At 54.6% G+C, this 18,718-nt stretch overlaps 3 protein-coding genes across 4 annotated transcripts in view; 1 reads left to right on the forward strand and 2 right to left on the reverse strand.

The window, feature by feature from the left end:
* The window catches only part of DNAJC17 (DnaJ heat shock protein family (Hsp40) member C17), a 43,532-nt gene extending 38,351 nt beyond the window's left edge, over positions 1 to 5,181 (forward strand). For both annotated transcript variants that reach the window (XM_081113025.1, XM_081113024.1), the window contains one exon: positions 5,004 to 5,181. In XM_081113025.1, the coding sequence (XP_080969151.1) occupies positions 5,004 to 5,126 (123 nt within the window). In that variant the 3' untranslated portion in view covers positions 5,127 to 5,181. The remainder of the gene's footprint in view (positions 1 to 5,003) is intronic.
* LOC308534537 (uncharacterized protein C15orf62, mitochondrial) lies at positions 843 to 4,190 on the reverse strand. The gene has a single exon (XM_081113068.1). The coding sequence runs from the start codon at positions 2,757 to 2,759 to the stop codon at positions 2,232 to 2,234; it is 528 nt and encodes a 175-aa protein (XP_080969194.1). The 5' UTR covers positions 2,760 to 4,190; the 3' UTR covers positions 843 to 2,231.
* Positions 5,175 to 10,612, reverse strand: GCHFR (GTP cyclohydrolase I feedback regulator). Its single transcript, XM_081113101.1, has 3 exons — positions 9,058 to 10,612; positions 6,953 to 7,047; positions 5,175 to 5,746 (listed from the first exon to the last, which is right to left on the reverse strand). The coding sequence occupies exons 1-3, from the start codon at positions 9,091 to 9,093 to the stop codon at positions 5,623 to 5,625; spliced, it is 255 nt and encodes an 84-aa protein (XP_080969227.1). The 5' UTR covers positions 9,094 to 10,612; the 3' UTR covers positions 5,175 to 5,622.
* Between the last annotated feature and the right edge of the window lie 8,106 nt (positions 10,613 to 18,718).

Genomic DNA, 18,718 nt, shown 5'->3' on the forward strand with positions numbered 1-18,718 from the left:
TTTCATGCTGACCCCTTTTCCTCTCTGGGTGCCAGCGGCCACCCTACAGAGATTCTTAGACCTTATTTTCCCTCCACACCCCGGGCTCCTCCTGGAGACCTTCGTCACCCAGAGGGTTTCCTGGGCCCGCAGGCTGCCTGGTTTTGATGTGAAGCGTTTGGCTCTTGGACACCCCGGTGCTTCGAGGAAGGGGTAGAGGACGAGGGCAGCTGCTTCCACTTCCGTCCCCACCTCCTTCTCCAGGTGTGTCTGCAGCTGCCCCAGGCAGGACCTGCTGTTAAGAGGTGCTATCTCCTCCTCAGAAATAGCACTAGCGGCCCCGCTGACACTGGGCGCCCGCTGCCTGGTCGGCTCATGAGGAAGCAGGCTTCAGCTGGAGTGTTCTCCACACTAGCTGCTGGTCCTCACTGCTCCATGAAGGCCTCTGTTTAGAAGCACACGCACACACACGCACACAAGAGCGCGCACACACACACGTGCACACACACACACACACACACACACACGCCCTCGCTTTGTGGGGACAGAGAGCTTTTACCCAAGAGCTCTCCCTTCTCTGGAATGGCCTGTGGTCGTGTGGGAGCCTCAGACTGATGTCATAGTCCCTCCGAGGGGAGCATGCCCCTCGGTGGGTCAGCAAGGCCTCTGGGCTGTCACTCCGCCCCTGCTTTCCTGCTTGCCCCCCGACCTGGCCGTGAGAACCGGAGCTCTGGGAGGTGTCCCAGACCATGGGCTGAGGAGGAAAAGGAAGTGTCCAACGTAAGACCCTTTAGAGAGCGCGTTCCCTCACCATGAAGTCCCAGCATTCCACAGCCCCAGATGACATTGCACAGGCTGTGATAGAGAACTTTATTTACTGTCTCCTGCATCGGGGAGGAGCCTCCTCTGGGCACAGCCACAGGAGGAGGGGAGATGGAGGCCACAGTTTGGGTGGTGGAAGCAGTGTGTGTCGAGCTTCCCTCTCTCTTCATGCCTGGAATCTCAGAACCACATGGCCCAGCCAACCTGAGCTCTAGTTTCAAGTCTTCTGGCCAAGCCACAGTGTGGAGCAATAGCACAGCATGTGGCCATAAGCAGTGGGCTTGGCCCCGGGTGGCAGGCCCCGTGGGTGAGGGTTTAGGCAGATCTCCCGTCCTGGTGGAGGATTCTGGAGACCAGCTGTGCCTCTTCATGGTAACAGCCGTGGGTTCCCTGTCTGTCCCCTGGTTTGGTCCTCCTGTGTCCTCGTTGGGGGAGGGGGAAGGGAAATCTGCCACTGTTGCTGCTGCATTTCCCAAGGGCTCCCATCAGCAAAGTTTCTGGGAACTGCCCACATCGCCCTCAAGCTGTGTCTGTGCCTTCAGCTGGCAGTCCCTGGATCCACCTTCCTCAGGCCCCAGGGGCTGCTCCAGGCAGCTGTGTTGGCAGCTGGAGTCTCTCATGCCCCCTCTCCTAACGATGTGTCTCTGAGCCTCCCCCTTCTCCTCTGCCAGCCCCTCCCTTCTGTGCAGGCCCCTGTGCTCCCCTCCCCCATGCCACTGCTGCTCAAGGCCACGGTCTAGGGGCACTGTGGTCCTATTAACTACCCAGTCGGCCTTTCCCCAGTGATGTTAATAAAGTTCACCCTCCACTGTCCAGTGTGGTAGCCGTTGGTCATGTGTGGCGATTGAGCATTTGAAATGCAGCTAGTGCAGCTGAGGAACTAAATTTTTAATTTTACTTCGTTTCAATTATTTAAATGTAAACAGCCACGTGTAGCTAGTGGCTGCTACACTGGACAGAGTCAAGCCTGTCCCATCCCTCCTCCCTCAGTCTTCCCACTCTCCCCTTAGGTCTGATTTGGACCACTTTTGCCTAGACCTGTCCTGTAACCTCTCGCTGTGGAGAGTAGCTTCAGCGGGGGCTGATCTGTCCAGTCTGTGTGTCCTCCACTCCCTGACTCGCCCCTTGTGCCACCCACCCCCTCTGCTGGCCTCTGCCTGGTCCTTGGAGTTGCCCGTGTGGCCCCTTTCCCAGCCTCGCTGCTGCCTTCAGGGCTCTTGGCAGCGAGTGCCCCTCACATTTCCAGCTTGTCTCCACACCTCTGCCCCTCCCCTCGGGGGACCTGGAGGACTGTTGAGGACCCAGAGGGCAGGCAGGGCCCTGGATTCCCACCCGTACCTTTTTCTTAATCCACAACTCTACCTTCCTGTCCTGGGTCCCCAGGCTTTCGTCTCTTCCAATTACCACACCTCTGCCCACCCTCACCCCATTCAGAAGCCCGGCTCACTGGGAAATTGCTCCCTCAGCATCTGTAGAACTTCCTCAAGAAGTGAAATCCCCAGGTCCACTTTGAAGGAGAAGAAGGGATCATTAAGGTCCGGAGCAGGTGTCTTCTGGAAGGGGGGCGTGTCCACGAGGTCCTCCTCGGAGTATTCGTGGAGGGCGTCTGCCAGGGAGAGCGCCGAGGGCAGGGTAGCCGAGTAGGCAGCAGTGTAGGCAGGTGACGGCTCCAGGATGTTGGGGCAGCTGGAGCTCTCTCGGTAGAGGCGAGGGGGCTTGGGTGGGGCCAGAAGGGTGGTCCGGGGCTGCTCGTCCCCCCACAGTGGCAGGCGCCGGCCATCCGGCCTCCCTCGAAGCTCCCGGACGACCTCTCTGTTGCTGTACTCCTCATGGTCCCCCCCAGCCATGCTGGCCTGGCTCAGCACACTGCCCTGTCTCCGGAGTCCTCGAGGCCGCCTCAGGCTCAGCCGCTTGAGGAAGGAGGCGTTGCGGAAGGAGCCTTTCCGCCAGGTCTCCATGGGACAGGGAGCCAGCACACCTAGAAGTCCAGTTCCGCAGCGGCGAGGGGCCGCTTGGTCTGCCGGGTCAGCGAACGACAAGAAACGGGAGACAGCCCACGTGGGCTCCTCGCAGAGGCCTCCAGCTTTCTGCTCAGCATGGACCTCAGGCCAGCGCCTGCGGGTGAGACGACGGCCCAGGAAGAGGCCAGCAGAGGCCGAGCAGAGGCCGAGCGTTGCTGGCACGGAGTTTCCCAGAGGCACAGGAGTGGCCCGGCTACCTGATAGGGCAGTGGAAAAACCCCAAGAGGAAGCAGCACTTACTGGAGCGGAGTGAGAGGAGCACCAGGGGGTGAGGGATCAATCTTCTCAGGTGGTAGGAGCGGCCTCTGCCCAGCTTCCCCTCTGGCCGTGGCCCTGCCTCTGTCCCCCGTGGCTCCCCGGCTCTGATGCGTGCCCTGCTGGCTGTGGCGGGTGGCGGGGTGGCGTGGAGGTGTGTTGTTCTCAGCTGACTCAGTCAGGTGGGAAGCTGGGTTTCATGCTCAGGTAATTGCAGCATCCGCATGCAGGAGCTGAGGCAGCCGTGGCCAACACCCCAGGGCCACTGGGGAGCCAAAGATTCCTCTGGGGACTTGTCTGCGGGCAGCCCTGCCTTGTGTGTCAGCACACCGTCTCCTTTCCCCACCACCCTGGGCCGAGCAGCAGGCGTAGCTCCCGGCCCCCAGTGTGTCTGGGGGAGAGGCGCCCAGGGAGGTGCTGGCTAACTGAATGCAGGCGTGGGGAGCGATTGTGGAGGAAGAAGAGACCTGTTGCTAGTGTGGGTGACTCAGCCCAGGGCCTGCCGACAGGCCCTCATTAGAGCCCACAGGTATGGGGGAAGGTGGCAGAGGGTGTGTTAGCAGGGAGCAGCCCCATGCCAATAAAGGGCTGGCTGCTTCCAGGGCTGGGCATGCCAGGGTGACGAGTTTTCTCAGCAGAGCAGTACTTCCTTGGGGAGGGGAGACTTGCCCTCCCTTTGGCCTGACACCCAGTCTAGCTGCTCTATTTCCTCATCCTTCATCGGTTTACCAAACGGCCTCAGGGCAGGAGAGAGCAGCTGAGGGGCATGTCCTCTGCCTTCCACCCTGGGCCTCACCTGAGGCCCCTCCTCTGTGGCGGGGGCTGGGTCACATGAGACTGCCCTGGATTGTCAGCAGAGCTCTGGCCTAGCTGAGATAAGTGAGCCTGGCTGGGAGGGCAACTCTGCTCAGAGCTTCTGCAGCCCAGGGGAGAGGCAGAGAGGCGTGGGGCTGGGGAGGAGCAGGGGGATCTGGGCTGAATAACACTTCCTTGTTCCGTACCCCCTCTCCCCCCACACCCACTACAAACCCGTTGGCCAGGGTCTGGCATCTTAACACCAGCCACTTCCTTCTTATTCCCTGGGTCACTGACCACCAAACTTGCCTCCTGACTTACTCCGTGAGCGTGCAGCAGGTTGGCATACCACAGAACAGGGCGCCGTTGCCTGCTGCGTAGCCCCCTGGCCTTGCTTCTGTGCCAACTCAGGTGGGCCTCACACTTCATGCAGTTCAGCTGCCCCGAAGGAGGAAGTGATTTAATTCCCACTGCCGACCTTATCAGGGCGTGGGGCTGGCAGCTCTGCTCGTGGCACTGGAGCCGCCTCCACCCCACAGCCTTGGCCCATTGAGGTGATTGTTTATTATCCTTCTGATTGTTAAAATATAGCAGTCTTTCATCCCCGCACTCTGCTGGCAAGATCATACAGGAAAGAGCTGCAGGCCCTACCCTCCAGGAGCCCTGGTGTGTGTTTTTAGGAGGCAGGCCAGCTTCATGCTTGTTTCTCTCTTTTAGGCTGAGGTTGACTGAGGCTGTGTCTGGGGCAGGGCTTCCTTCTCCTGTGACCTCAGCAGGAGCCGGTCCACAGGCAGATGGACAGCTGGGAGGGCGCAGTGCTCCCGCCTCCACCTGGCAGAGCAGAGCGGGTTTCTAAACCTCTGACAACTCCCCTTCCCTGGAAACCTGTGAGGAGCAGAAGCCGGGGCAGAGGCTGAGGACACGAAGGGAAAGCTGAACCGGCGCTGGCTGGAGAGGGAGGGGAGGTACTGGTTGGAAGCTGGTCTGGAGGCCCACGGTCTGCTTGGTCCGAAGGAACATGATGAACTGGGCTTGCAGGTCCTCCCCGGTCCTTCTCCTGGGCACCGTTCTTCTCGACTCTTGACTAGCTCTGCCCAGGCCCTGCCCTCCTTCTCCCTCCTCTGTCCCCAGGGCTCAGTGGTGTCCGAGAGGGACTACGAAAGCCTCGTCATGATGCGCATGCGCCAAGCAGCTGAGCGGCAGCAGCTGATCGCCCAGATGCAGCAGGAGGACAAGGTGGGGCAGCTGACGTAGCATCCAGCCCACCACCCCCAGCCCCTTGCACTAATAAACTTTTTTTTTAAGTCTACCTCTGTTGCATATATAGGCGTAGGAAGCTGGCCTGTCCAGTGTGGCCTGGGTCCTGGGCTCTGCCTCAGAGGCTCCGCCCAGGCTGGCTCTCCCCCCTGGCAGTGGACAGACCCCAGGGAGGTGCTCCACTTGCTGAGAGTCCCTGCACGCACGGAGCTTAGAATCAGCCAGTCATCACGGCCCTTTATTGGCTTAGCCTGGCTCTTGCCAGCCCCGCAGCCTGCCCATGAGCATGGACTCCTCCAGAATCCTCACCAGCTGGAAGGTGGAGGGGCAGCTGGGAGCAGGTTTCAGAGGCCATTCACTGCCCAGTGGTGCTGGTCCAAGGGGAATGACAGTTCGGGAAGGGGCAGGGCGGTGAGTGAGGCGGGGCTTGGGATCGGGACCCATAGGCAACCACTCAGAGAAGGGGTGCCCTGTCCACACCTCACAGTGAGGGTCACTCCTTGTGCAGGCACCACACCAGCGTCTGGCCCACCCCTGTCATGCTCAGCACGCGGAAGCCCCTGCGTTCCAGCTTGTCCAGGACTATTCGAGGAGGGTCACTGACGTAGTACTCGTAGCTGCGAACAGATGGAGAGGGGCCGCGTGAGGGGGCCACCGTGCAGGCGTCCCCTACAAAGCTAGTACCTGCTGAAGGCCACACCTGTCGGGAATGCTCGTGACAGTGACTGACACTGGCTGGTGTCTTCCAGGTGCCGGGCGAGGTGCACGTTCCCTGACCCTCCCCTGCGACCATTAGCTCCTTTATTCCTCCCAACAACCTGAGGAAGGCACCATTATTGTTTCCATTTGGGCTTAAGTGGCTTTCCCAATGTCATAAGGCGGGGCTGACAGCCCCACGTGCCCTAGGCTGCTGCACTGTTCAGGAAGAATGGCTGCTCCCCAGGGTCCTCACCCACCTCCGCCCCTCCTCCTGCCTAGCCTGTCCTACAGTCCTGGGGCCATGGCTTGACCCCCAATAGTTCCTGACTCTGGGCGCCTCTCCCCAGCACAGAGAATGCGCTTTTCCTTCTTTCAGGGTGAATTGATTCTAAAAGGCCATCACATAGGTAAAGGGCATGAGCTCCAAGCTGGCCATCTCCATACCAAAGGCAAATGGATGGGGTTGGCTTCCACCCTCCCACCCTGACCCAAGGGGCTGACACCAGCTCGCCTCCTCTCTGCTGCCCCCTTTGAATGGGGCTCATTCTGGGGACCCTTCTAAGGAGTCCCGCCTGAGACTCAGGTTCTCCCTGCCTATGGGGCATGAGTGGGGAGGGGCAGAAAAGGAAGCAGCACTCTGTTCAAGCTCAGAACTAGTGTGAAGAAAAGAGGTGGCCGAGTACGCAGGCTGCTGGCTGAGCTGCAAGTAGGGTGCAGGCTGCCTGCTCCCTGCTTTAGGGCTTAGCTTTGTTAACCAGCCAGCTCTTCAAGACAGAAACCTTTTCTCTGTGCCTGTCTTTGCCACGTAAGGTCCAGCTTGGAGATAGGGGCAGCGCAGGGAATAGTTTACGTCCATAGTCCTATCTCTAGGACTGGACTCTGTCCTGGGACTTTGTCCTGGGACTTGACTTTGTGAGCTCCCTTATGAAGGGAGGGCGGTGGGAGAGCCTCAGAGCAAGCCTGGGGGGCTGTGAGGCTGCAGGCGGACTGGCCCTGTAAGGACAGCGCCCAGGAGGCAGGCAGGAGGTCTGAGGTTGGGCAGTGGCATTGTCCCTTGTCTTGGTGGTGTGTGACGGGGACCGACGGGTCCAGGGGAAAGGATACTTACGAATGCAACTACTTACAAGTTGTTCCCCAGGACGCCTCTTTTTGAGGCCCCCAAATGCTCCATCAGCTCTGGATCGGAGTACTCGTCGCCCACCATGGTGGGACCCACCTCCTGCAAGGTAAGCCACAGTGATGCTTGGCTGGCTGCCAGGTGGAGGTAGCCGGTCTTGCCGCTCCTTCCTCCCTGCCTGCTGGTCCTGAGCCAGCTTAGATAAAGGTTGGAGGGTTGGTGAGCGCCCTGAGGGCTGAGAACACTCTGGAAAAGGTGAAGCCAGACAGTGTGAGGCTTCTCTCACCTCCAAGAGGAGCTGGGCAGTGTCTGAGCTGGCACCTACATGCCTGGCACCGCCCACCACCGTGTTTGGTGTGTGTCACAGTCAGCTGGAGAGCAGAGAAATGAAAGCCTGGCCACATAAAATCTTGAACGGCAATGTCGGTAGCAGAATTATTCATAATTGTCAGAAGTGGAAACAGCCTAAATGTTTTTCGGCTGCTGATGGGTAGATGAAATGTGGCATATCCATATGATGGGATCTTATTTGCAATAAAAAGGAATGAGCACATGCATACTGCAATGTAGGTGAACCTGGAAAGCCTTACGTAAGTGAAAGGCGCCAGATACGTGACCACATATTAGGGCAGAGAGTAGATTAGTGGTTACCTGGGGCTGGGGGCCTGGGGGCGGGCGGTGATGAGAAGTGACTGCTAAGGGATGGGAATGTTCTAAAATTGATTAGGATGATGGTTTTGAATATGCTAAAAAAAACCAGTGTTGAATTGTACACATTAAATTGGCGAATTCTGTGGTTTGTTTTTTATAGCAATAAAGCTGGCCTATTTTTAAAAGTCACCTGAAGAGCACTGAATCCCCACGCCCCGGGCTTAGAGTGTGCTGAGAGGTCTGGGAAGGGGCCCAGGAGCCCACATTTAACAACTGCGCCAGTGACTGGTTCTCGGACCACTGCCCTGGGCACGGCCAGGACCCGTCCTCGTCCTGTGGTGGCCGCCAGTTTCCCTCACACCCAGGGAGCTGCTTACCCGACGGGCACATCCCTGGGGAGTGAAGAGGCAGAGGAGCATCCTGCCCAGCCGAGGACCCAGTCATATTCCGAAGCTAAAAAGCCCGCGCCCCCCCCCCCCCTTCCCCGGGCAGCCAGCACCTTCTTAGGCAGGAAACTGCACCCGGAGGAGGGTGACTTTTGACTCCTGAATGGTGTTCTCCCCTTTCTTCTTTTTTTTGTTTGTTTGTTTTCTTAATATCCTCACCCGAGGATATTTTTCCATTGATTTTTAGAAAGAGTGGAAGAGAGAGGGAAAGACAGAAATACCGATATGAGAGAAACACATGGATTGGTTGCCTCCTGCACACGCCCAGACCGGGGCTGGGGCTGGGGAGGAGCCTGCAAAGAGGTTTGTGCCCTTGACTGGTATGAACCCAGGACCCTTCAGTCCGCAGGCCGACTGGCTAGGGCGCCTCTTCCTTCTTGAGCAGGAAGAGTTTAGATTTTTCTTTTCCTTTCTAAGGCCTTAGGGACAACTCTCCCTGGAAGTGCTTAAGGGGGCAGCTAGCGGCCGCGGGTGGGTCAGGCACTGGGCACAGGTGTTTCAGCATCTTAGCACGTCCTTTTCCAAACCGCTCTTCCGCAGGTTACTACGCCCCGCACCCCAACCCCCTGCGGAGCGGCTCCGTGTAGGGCAGTGGGTGCTGCACGTGTGAGGCCAGGGTTTCCGTGGACGCGTGGGAGCAGCCGCAAAGCCCATGCTCGCTGGGTCGCGGGGACGCACGCACCTGGCCGCCTTCCCTTCGCGCCCCGGGGGCGCCAGGACGGCCAGAGCTACGAGTTCCGCGATCTGGGCAGAGTCGGATCCCCAGCCCTCCCCGAGGCCCGAGGGGGTGTGTCCGGACACTTTCCGGCCCTGCACCCCTCCCTCCCCGAGGCCCGAGGGGGTGTGTCCGGACACTTTCCGGCCCTGCACCCCTCCCTCCCCGAGGCCCAAGGGGGTGTGTCCGGACACTTTCCGGCCCTGCACCGCGGGCGCTGCCCAAGAGGGAGGCGCCCAAGTGCGGCCGCAGTCCCCGAGGCCCGGCGGCCCCCACGCCACTGGCCAGGCGGGTACTCACCATGCGGATCTGGGTGCTGATGAGCACGTAGGGCATGGTGCGCGCTTCCCGACCGGACTCCCGGCGTGGGCTTGGGATCTGGTGTCCACGCCAGCCCCTCGGTTCCGGGACTGCGATCGGTCGCCCCGGGTCCGTACTCCGGCTCCGGCCTCTGGCTCTGCCAATCTCGGAGCGCCCGGCCCGTGACGGTGGCGGCGGCCAATCAGGAGCGGGCGCCCGTGACGCCCCGGCACCCGGCGATTCAGGGCCCACCCCTACCCCGGGGCTGTGGGGGCCGCTCGGGCGCCCGCTGCCTGGAGGCGCCAAGCGTTGACCTTGCACCCTCTGACTGCAACACCGCCAGGAAGGTTCCAAAGTCCTGCTGGCCTCCTCTCCGTCCCGCGAAGCCGAGCAGGGAGCACACGGCCACCCGCTGAAGCCTCCCAAGCTCCGGCCGCTGCACCCAGGGACGCCTCTCACTTCCCATCCGCAGGACACGTCCCCGGAGTCTTCAGCGGAGGAAATCCAGGGGGAGGAGGCTTGTGGCTACAGTGAAGCACCACCTGGGGTGCGCGCGTCTCCGCCGCCCTAATTCCTAGCACTGTGGCTGGGCCTTGCGTTTCTGGGCGCTCTAGGTAAATCTGTAAAGGAACTGAGCGCTTGGCTACGTGCCAAGCCTGGAGGGCCTTGACCCAACAGAATTTGGCCTTCAGTTCGGAGAGATTTCTGCGAAGCTAGAGAGACTGGTACAAGCGGAGATCACAAGGCAACACCTGGGGCAAAGGAAACCACTTCCCCGCACCAGACATCAAGGAGAGGGCCGCGAGTTCACTCCGTGCGCGCACGCCCTCATCTGGTGTAGCAAAATCTGACAACTCAGCATTCTTTGTCTTCTTGTGATTGGTTCTTTGAAAATAAATAAAGCAAAACGTACCTGGCTGGTGGGGTTCAGTGGTTAGAGCGTCGGCCCCGCTGACTAAAGGGTTGTGGGTTCGATTCCCCGTCAAGGGCAGGTACCTGGGTTGCCGGTTCGATTGGGGGACAGGCTGTCCCTGTGTCTCTCACATGGATGTCTCTCCCCCTCCCTCACTCCCTTAATGGAAAAGATATCCTCCGGCGAGGATTAACAACAAAAAGCAAACAAAGCAGCCTGTAACCTTCCAGGCCAGCGATTGAAAACCCCTGACTTTACTGAAGGGCTCGTAAATGTGAAAAGAGCTGTACGGGAAATGGGGAGTTATAATTCTCCAGGATTCTTATTGGTCTAATTTATTTTCTGTACCCTCCACTATCCCCCAGGGTTAATAATCTAGCTAGAGAGATAAAACAGACATATTCATGTTTAACAAAGGATTTGTTAAATTGTCAAAGGATGAATGCCCAGGACATATAAAGAACTACAAATCAATGAGAATAAGATAAATCAATAGAAGAAACACTGGGCAAATGACTAGGCACTTTTCAAGAGGGAATGGGAATGGCCAATAAACATATCGCATGATGTTCAATATCATTAGAAACCCAAGGAATGCAAATTAAGCTACGCTTTAAACCACAATGACATACTATTTTAATGATTTGCAAAAAAAATAAGTGAACATCAAGTATTGGTGAAGGTATCTAACAAACGGAAACACTCCTGCCTGTTGGGACTGCAAACTGCAATTACTTGCACGTTGGAAAACCACTGGGCATCTTCTGGTGAAGCTGAAGTATGCGTTCCCTGTGGCCAGCCTAGGAGAGCTCGCTGACACCACCATGGGAATCCATGCACAGAATGTTCATGACAACACTGCCCGCAACCAGCAAAACACTGGGAACAGCTCCATGTCCATCAAAAGTGGAATATGTTTTTGGTTGATTCCATTAACAAAAGTTCCAGAAGAAATTAAGGGAGTTTTATTCCTATGTGACTTGCAAATCAGACAACATAGCTCTAGGTATAAACCAAAGACACGCTCTGAGGTGGGAGGAGGAGAACAGAGTTTTTAAAAGATATAAGCTGCTAGCAGCTGATCATCAAAGAGATGGGTTGTTAGGAGAAACAAGACCATAAACTTACATCATTTCTCAATTGGTGGAGGCAACTGGACTTTCAACAGTGGCCGACTCAGGGCTCAGCAAGTGGGGCTGTGATACAAGAACAATGGGTAACCGAAGTTTAGGCATTTGTCAGTGTTCTACTTGTAGAACAAAAGCTTTTGGGTTACTTATCAACAGAAATCAAACAGCACGGAAAGACTTCGTTCTGCAGGCAGTTTTCAAATCCAAGGACGAGAGCCATGCTCTAGAAGCGGCCTCAGACTTCAAAGTGCAAAACTCCAAATGTTGGGCCACCAGTTATGATATAAGCCATCAGTCCACAAGATGGAAACTATAGCAATGAAGATGCTCAGTGAAAAAGCAAACCTTGAAAAAAATATAGAAAGCAAACCTTGGGAAAATATAGAACAATTCTATTTACATGAAGTTCATGAACTTGCAAAACTCGGCAATATACTGTTTGGAGATAAAAACAGAGATGGTCAAATTATAAAGAAAAGTAAGAGAATGATAATGGTTAGTTCGGGGTAGGGGTTATCTTGGAGAGCAGGGAAAGGGATGGGATGGGGGAAGATGCAGGTGTTTTAAACGGCAAAAGTGAAGAGCCCTGAGCAAGTGCTCCCTGCAGAGCGTAGGACCCCCAGAGACCTCTCACTGCTCCTGGCTGCGGCACCGGTGCCAGAGCCGCGCACGGTCGGAATCAGGCCAGCTGGACCCGGAAGAGGACAAACATGCTCCCAGGGACCACCCCACAGGCTTCCTCTCCAGCCTCCTGAGGACCCGGGCTGCCTGAGCGAGCAGAGGCTGAAGGTGTTCGGTGGGGCTCTCCAGGAGGCACTAAGCACTACAGATACCACTGGTTTTCCAAGAAGCTGTCCAAGGGCTCTGGCTACCGCTGCACCCGCATCACCCACAAGATGGACCCCCATCATCAGCAAGGTGGCAGCCAGATCGGACTCAGCCAGCCCCGGCTGCCCAGCTGCTGCCCTGAGAGCTCGCCCTGTGGGCGAGCACCTGTGAGGTGTCCTACCGAAGGTGGGAGGATGGCTCACCTGCATCCTGTAGGAGGAGGCCCTGCTGATTGCCTCCTATGGGTTCCTCACCTGCAAGAACCAAATGATGCTGGGAGCAGCCCCTGCAAGAACTACGGGATGGCCTCTCCAGGGAGCTGCCCTGCCAGCCCCACCCCACCCGCTGTACCCACCTGCCGTGACAGCAGGCCAGCCCACAGCATACCTCAACCTGGGGACTGTACTTTCAATGAAGAGCTATTCATATATCAATATCGATATCTCTATATCTATCTATCTATCTATCTATCTATCATCTATCTATCTATCTATCTAATTTTTGTTGTTGTTAATCCTCACCTGAGGATATTTTTCCATTGATTTTTAGAGAGAGAGTGGAAGGGAGGGGGAGAGACAGAGAGAGAAGCATCAATGTGAGGAGGACACATCGATTGGTTGTCTCCTGCATGTGCCCCAACCAGGGCCGGGGATCGAGCTTGCAACGAGGTACGTCCCCTTGACCGGAATCAAACCCAGAACCTTCAGTCTGTGGGCCAAAGCTCCATCCATTGAGCCAAACTGTCTAGGACGATAAACATAGAGATAGAGATAGGGACAGAGATAGAGGTAGAGATAGAGAGATATAGAGATAGAGGTGTGTTTTTTTTTAAGAAAAGGGGAAAAAAGAAACCTAAAGATTTTTAAAAGAAAAAAGTTCTTTAAGGTGCTGCTTGGAAGCGACCTCCAGGTGCCTTTGGAGAGAGCTGTACCTTCAGTCTGGGAGCTAGTGTGTGCCTATGGGAGGGGGAGCGGTTAAGGTTGGGCCCGACCGAGTGAGGTGGGAGAAGCTTGGCCAGCACCTCGAGAAGATGTGAGAGGGCCCCGGCCGGTTTGGCTCAGTGGATAGAGCATAGGCCTGCAGACTGAAGGGTCCAAGGTTCAACTCCGGTCAGGGCACATGCCTGGGTTGCTGGCTTGATCCCCAGTGGGGGGTGTGCAGGAGGCAGCTAATCAATGATTCTCTTTCATCATTGATGTTTCTCTCTCCCACTCTCTTTCCCTTCCTCTCTGAAATCAATAGAAACAGGGGCGCTCAAGCCTGGACTTAGCTCCTGTTGCCTAATCTTCACTTTGATTTTTCCAATGAGATCCTGGTCATAGAGTGAGTTCTTCCGTCCTAAGCAGTTTTTCTTCAAATCATCATGTGTTTCTAATTCTATCCTAAGGGGCCTGTTGATATAGCTTCCCAGCCAGGAATCTAAAGCTTTTGGTTTTGGGGGTCAGGGCAGTACGGCAGGGGTTGGAGGTACTCGAGCTGCGATGGAAGGGTACTTTGCTTTGCGAGGTGCACTCTGTGTGCCAGTGTGGCGAATAACTGGGGGTAATTTACAATAGAATTTTAGGGCCCACAGAGTATCCACTGGGTACTTTTTTTTTAGGCCCAAACCCTCCTTTTTGAAACCACATCAAAGTCCTAATGCTGCTGCCATTATCCCTCTGAGAGCTGGCACAGAAGCTCAGGGAGCTCCAGGTCCCGTGTTACTGCTTCTTTTTAAAGCACAGCACTTCTCTCTAACTCCTCCCACTCCTCTCTGCTCTGGTTGGGTCAAGGAGCGACCCTATTCTCTAGAAGGCGAGTTCTCGGTCCCTGTGCATTATGGCCTCCTGGTCGCGCGCGCGCGCGCGCGCGCGCGCGCGCGCGCGCGCGTGTGTGTGTGTGTGTGTGTGTGTGTGTGTAGGTGTGTGTGTGTGTAGGTGTGTGTGTGTGTGTGTGGTGTGTGTGTGTGGTGTGTGTGGTGTGTGTGTGTGTAGGTGTGTGTGTAGGTGTGTGTAGGTGTGTGTGTGTAGGTGTGTGTAGGTGTGTGTGTGTGTAGGTGTGTGTGTGTGTGTAGGTGTGTGTGTGTGTGTGGTGTGTGTGTGTAGGTGTGTGTGGTGTGTGTGTGTGTGTGTGTGTGTGTAGGTGTGTGTGTGTGTGTGGTGTGTGTGTGTGGTGTGTGTGGTGTGTGTGTGTGTAGGTGTGTGTGTAGGTGTGTGTGTAGGTGTGTGTGTGTGTGTGTAGGTGTGTGTGTGTGTAGGTGTGTGTGTGTGTGTGGTGTGTGTGTGTGGTGTGTGTGGTGTGTGTGTGTGTAGGTGTGTGTGTAGGTGTGTGTAGGTGTGTGTGTGTAGGTGTGTGTAGGTGTGTGTGTGTGTAGGTGTGTGTGTGTGTGTGTAGGTGTGTGTGTGTGTGTGTGGTGTGTGTGTGTGTGTGTGGTGTGTGTGTGTGGTGTGTGTGGTGTGTGTGTGTGTAGGTGTGTGTGTAGGTGTGTGTAGGTGTGTGTGTGTAGGTGTGTGTAGGTGTGTGTGTGTGTAGGTGTGTGTGTGTGTGTAGGTGTGTGTGTGTGTGTGGTGTGTGTGTGTAGGTGTGTGTGGTGTGTGTGTGTGTGTGTGTGTGTGTAGGTGTGTGTGTGTGTGTGGTGTGTGTGTGTGGTGTGTGTGGTGTGTGTGTGTGTAGGTGTGTGTGTAGGTGTGTGTGTAGGTGTGTGTGTGTGTGTGTAGGTGTGTGTGTGTGTAGGTGTGTGTGTGTGTGTGGTGTGTGTGTGTGGTGTGTGTGGTGTGTGTGTGTGTAGGTGTGTGTGTAGGTGTGTGTAGGTGTGTGTGTGTAGGTGTGTGTAGGTGTGTGTGTGTGTAGGTGTGTGTGTGTGTGTGTAGGTGTGTGTGTGTGTGTGTGGTGTGTGTGTGTGTGTAGGTGTGTGTGGTGTGTGTGTGTGTGTGTGTGTGTGTGTAGGTGTGTGTAGGTGTGTGTGTGTGTAGGTGTGTGTGTGTGTGTAGGTGTGTGTGTGTGTGTGTGGTGTGTGTGTGTGTAGGTGTGTGTGGTGTGTGTGTGTGTGTGTGTGTGTGTGTAGAACTGGCCCTCAGAACCTCCTGAGCTCTGGTGGGCTGAGGGGGCCGTCTCTGTCCGCGGGCCTGTGGCTGGCTGCTCGGCCTTGCAGGTATCCCTGGCTCCTGGCTGAGCGGGAGAAAGCCCCAAGTTCTGCAGGGTTCATTGTGTTCTTGCAGGGCTGACACTACAAACCAAACATGGGGCGTTGTTTTTTCCCCCTGGTGCTCAGAGCTCCCCTGGGAGGGTTGCTGTCTCTCTCAGTGCAATCCGAATTTGTCTGTAGACTTGTGCAATATTTACTGTTCTGAGTTGAGAAAAATGGGAAACTACCTTTGGTTTCTCAGTGACATTAGGAGGGTGCTCAGAAGGCCTTAAGTTTCTCAAACCTAAATCACCTTTAAAAGGGCATAGTTAAACATCTGGCCAATCTGGCTACCCCTCTGCTACCGCCTTTGGATGGTGGCCTTATCCTTGTGACTAACCTTGAAGGTAGCAGCTGTCAACCTTGTTCATCTCATGGCACACATAGACTAAGCACTAAAATTCTGCAGCACACCAAGTGACATATTATATTTTTGGTTGATCTGGCAAAAAAAAAAATAGGTATGATTTTGATTCATTCCGACTGGACAGCTATTGTTGTATTGGCTGTTGTAATTTTTTATTTGACAATCTAAGGGAAAAGAGGTCAGTGTTCCTAACTAAACAGGTATTGCAGGTCTAGCACGGCCCCTACTGGGGATCCAGCTGGCAACCCAGGCATGTACCCTGACCGGAATTGAACCCGGGATCCTTCAGTCCACAGGCGGATGCTCTATCCACTGAGCCAAACCAGCTAAGGCAGGTTTTAAAAATTCTTGTGGCACATGGGTTGAAGATTGCTGTCCCGAGGCATCGGACATGTCGCCTCTCTTGGATGAGCCGGGTAAGTGAAGGTGTTCTGTTCTGAGAGCAGAATAGGAGTGTGGGGTCTGTCTCCTCTCCTCTCCCCTCCCTCTCCCCTCCCTCTCCCCTCCCCCTCCCCTCTCCCAGGCTGGGCTGTGGGAGGTGGGGAGGAGACAGAGGCCAGTGCACATCTCAGGCTGCCAGGGCTTTATTACACTTGAAAAACTGGTCTGCAGATGCAGCATAAGATAGAGCTTTATCAGGAACCACCCACCCCACTGCTGACTACCCTGGCAGCCTCACCCAGATAACATCTTTAATATCCAGAGGGAAATGAATTCCCTCGCTCGGTCTGCCCATCTGGCCTTGCCTCTTGCCATAGTCAGTTTATCTGGCAGATCTTCCTCCCCTGTAAATAGAGGAGAAATTGTGCTTTCACAACACAGCTTTTCATTAAAGTGGCAGGGCCTGGGCATTGTCATTCCTTCTTTCCTTCCTTCCTCTCTTCAGCTTTTATGGATGGCTTCTGCATTAGAGCTGTGCGAGGCACGGTGACATGGAGATGAATCAGGCATGCACCCCGTCCTAGAACAGTGAGCAGTCCAGTGAGGTTGTCAACGTAAGAAACATTCAAACCCATAGAGAATTTTTGTGAGTTCATCTGAGGCAAACCATTGACAATTGCCAGGAAGCAAAATCTCAATGGATTGAGATAATGCTCCGGAGAATGGCAGTTTTGCACCTTATTTTATACATTATAATCAAAAGAGGAGATGTATGTGGGTTACATGAAATCCATTGGTGATAGATTAGGGAGGCGGGAGAAGGCAAAGTGGGGAAACCTCTGGGGTTGGACAAAAAGTAGAATGATAGACACATGCTTCTTTCCCTGAGATGGTGCAGGATAGTTAACAGTCGGCAATTAGCTCAGGAACAATGAGGGGGTTTGTGGTCTCCGCAGAGCACTGCCTGTGCTTTGAGAGGTTCAGGAAAAGGAAAATTACTTTGACATTCTAACGGTATGTTATCGGAGATGCAGAAAGACAATAGGCAGGCTCAGTTAGGGTAAAGATGGGCCCTGTCAGGGAAGGTGCCGGCCTCGGACATGACTAGCCACCATAAACTGCTTTTAGTTAACAAGTTTTCATTTCAGAACATCCTTTGTAGTTATTTTAGGTCTCTGACTTTGTAAGGCCACCATGCAGGCTGCCCCTGAGCTTGCAAGTTTAGTAAGTGGCCCCTTTTTGTCCACAAGACAGAGTAGAAAGCAAGTAATCATGGACGCAAATGTAATGGAGGTAACTGAGCCTCAGAAGCAAAGAAAGATACAAAGATTAGTTCCACCAGAGGAAATGAATTTTTATTCCCTCCAAAATTAAGTTAATTTTTTTTCTTATTACAAAAGAAACACAAGCTCAGTTCAGAAAAAAAAGTGAGAAAAAATAGGGGACAGGATATTAAAAACACACTTTCAATATGAAAGCACAACCTAAAAATAAAAGGCCAAAGTGAAAAGGCAACAATCCTTTATTGAGATAACAAAGAATACCTATTGGGGAAGCATTGATTCAGGCAGACCAGATCCTGTTCTTTTGTTTTGTTTTGTTAATCCTCACCCAATGATATTTTTCCATTGATTTTTATTTTTTTTACTTTTATTTATTTTTTTATTTTATTGATTTTTTACAGAGAGGAAGGGAGAGAGATAGTTAGAAACATCAATGAGAGAGAAACATCGATCAGCTGCCTCCTGCACATCTCCCACTGGGGATGTGCCCACAACCCAGGTACATGCCCTTGACCGGAATCGAATCTGGGACCCTTTAGTCTGCAGGCCGACGCTCCATCCACTGAGCCAAACCAGTTTCGGCCCCATTGATTTTTAAAGAGAGTGGAAGGAAGGAGGAGAGACAGAAGGAGAGAAACATCAATGTGAGAGAGACACATCCAATGGTTGCCTCCTATATGCTCCCCAATCAGGGTTGGGATGGAGCCTGCAACCCAAGTACATGCCTTGACCAGAATCAAACCTGGGATCCTTCAGTCCAAGGGCTGACACTCTATCCACTGAATCAAACCAGCTAGGGGTCCTCCTTCTCTCCTTCTCCTCCTCCTCCTCCTCATTCTTTTCTTCTTCAAAATAATCCTATCTAATAATAGTCAAACATGGTAATTAACCATAACTTCGCTACCTTTCCCATTGGCTAATCAGCGAGATATGCAAATTAACTGCCAACCAAGATGGTGGCCGGCAGCCACGCAGCTGAAGTGAACATGAGGCTTGGTTGCCCTGGCGATGGAGGAAGCCAAGGTTCCCAGCCTGCCGCAGCCCAGCTCTGAGCTCCAGATGCAACAATGTTGCAATTATAGAAGCTAAACAAACCCTAGGTATCTGCTTTCAGCTGCCAGTGGGCTCAGAGCTTAGAGCGCCAGTGATGACAACAGAGTTTTAATTATAGAATCTAAACAAACCCAGATACCTGCTTTCAGCCAGTCACGGCCTCAGAGCTGGCAACGGCCTCAGAGCTGGAGCTGGCTCTCAGCTCCAGTGACAGCTATAGAAAGTAAATAAATCTCAGAATAAAAAAAAAGAAAAAAAAAGAGCCTGGGAGCTTCAGTCGCCCGCCAGCCTGAAAATGGCCCTCAGCCCGTCACCCAGACTGGCCAGGCACCCCAATGGGGACCCCCAGCCTGAAGGAGGTGTGACTAGCTGCAAACAGCCATCAGCCCCTCATCCCAGCTGGCCAGGCACCCCAGTGGGGACCCCCACCCTGAAGGGGGTGTGACCAGCTGAAAACAGCTATCAGCCCCTCACCCCGGCTGGCCAGGCACCCAAGCGGGACCCCCACCCTGATCCGGGACACCCTTCAGGGCAAACCAGCCA

Source organism: Myotis nattereri (genome assembly GCF_964212035.1).
Source record: "Myotis nattereri genome assembly, chromosome: 1".
Classification (NCBI taxonomy): domain Eukaryota; kingdom Metazoa; phylum Chordata; class Mammalia; order Chiroptera; family Vespertilionidae; genus Myotis; species Myotis nattereri.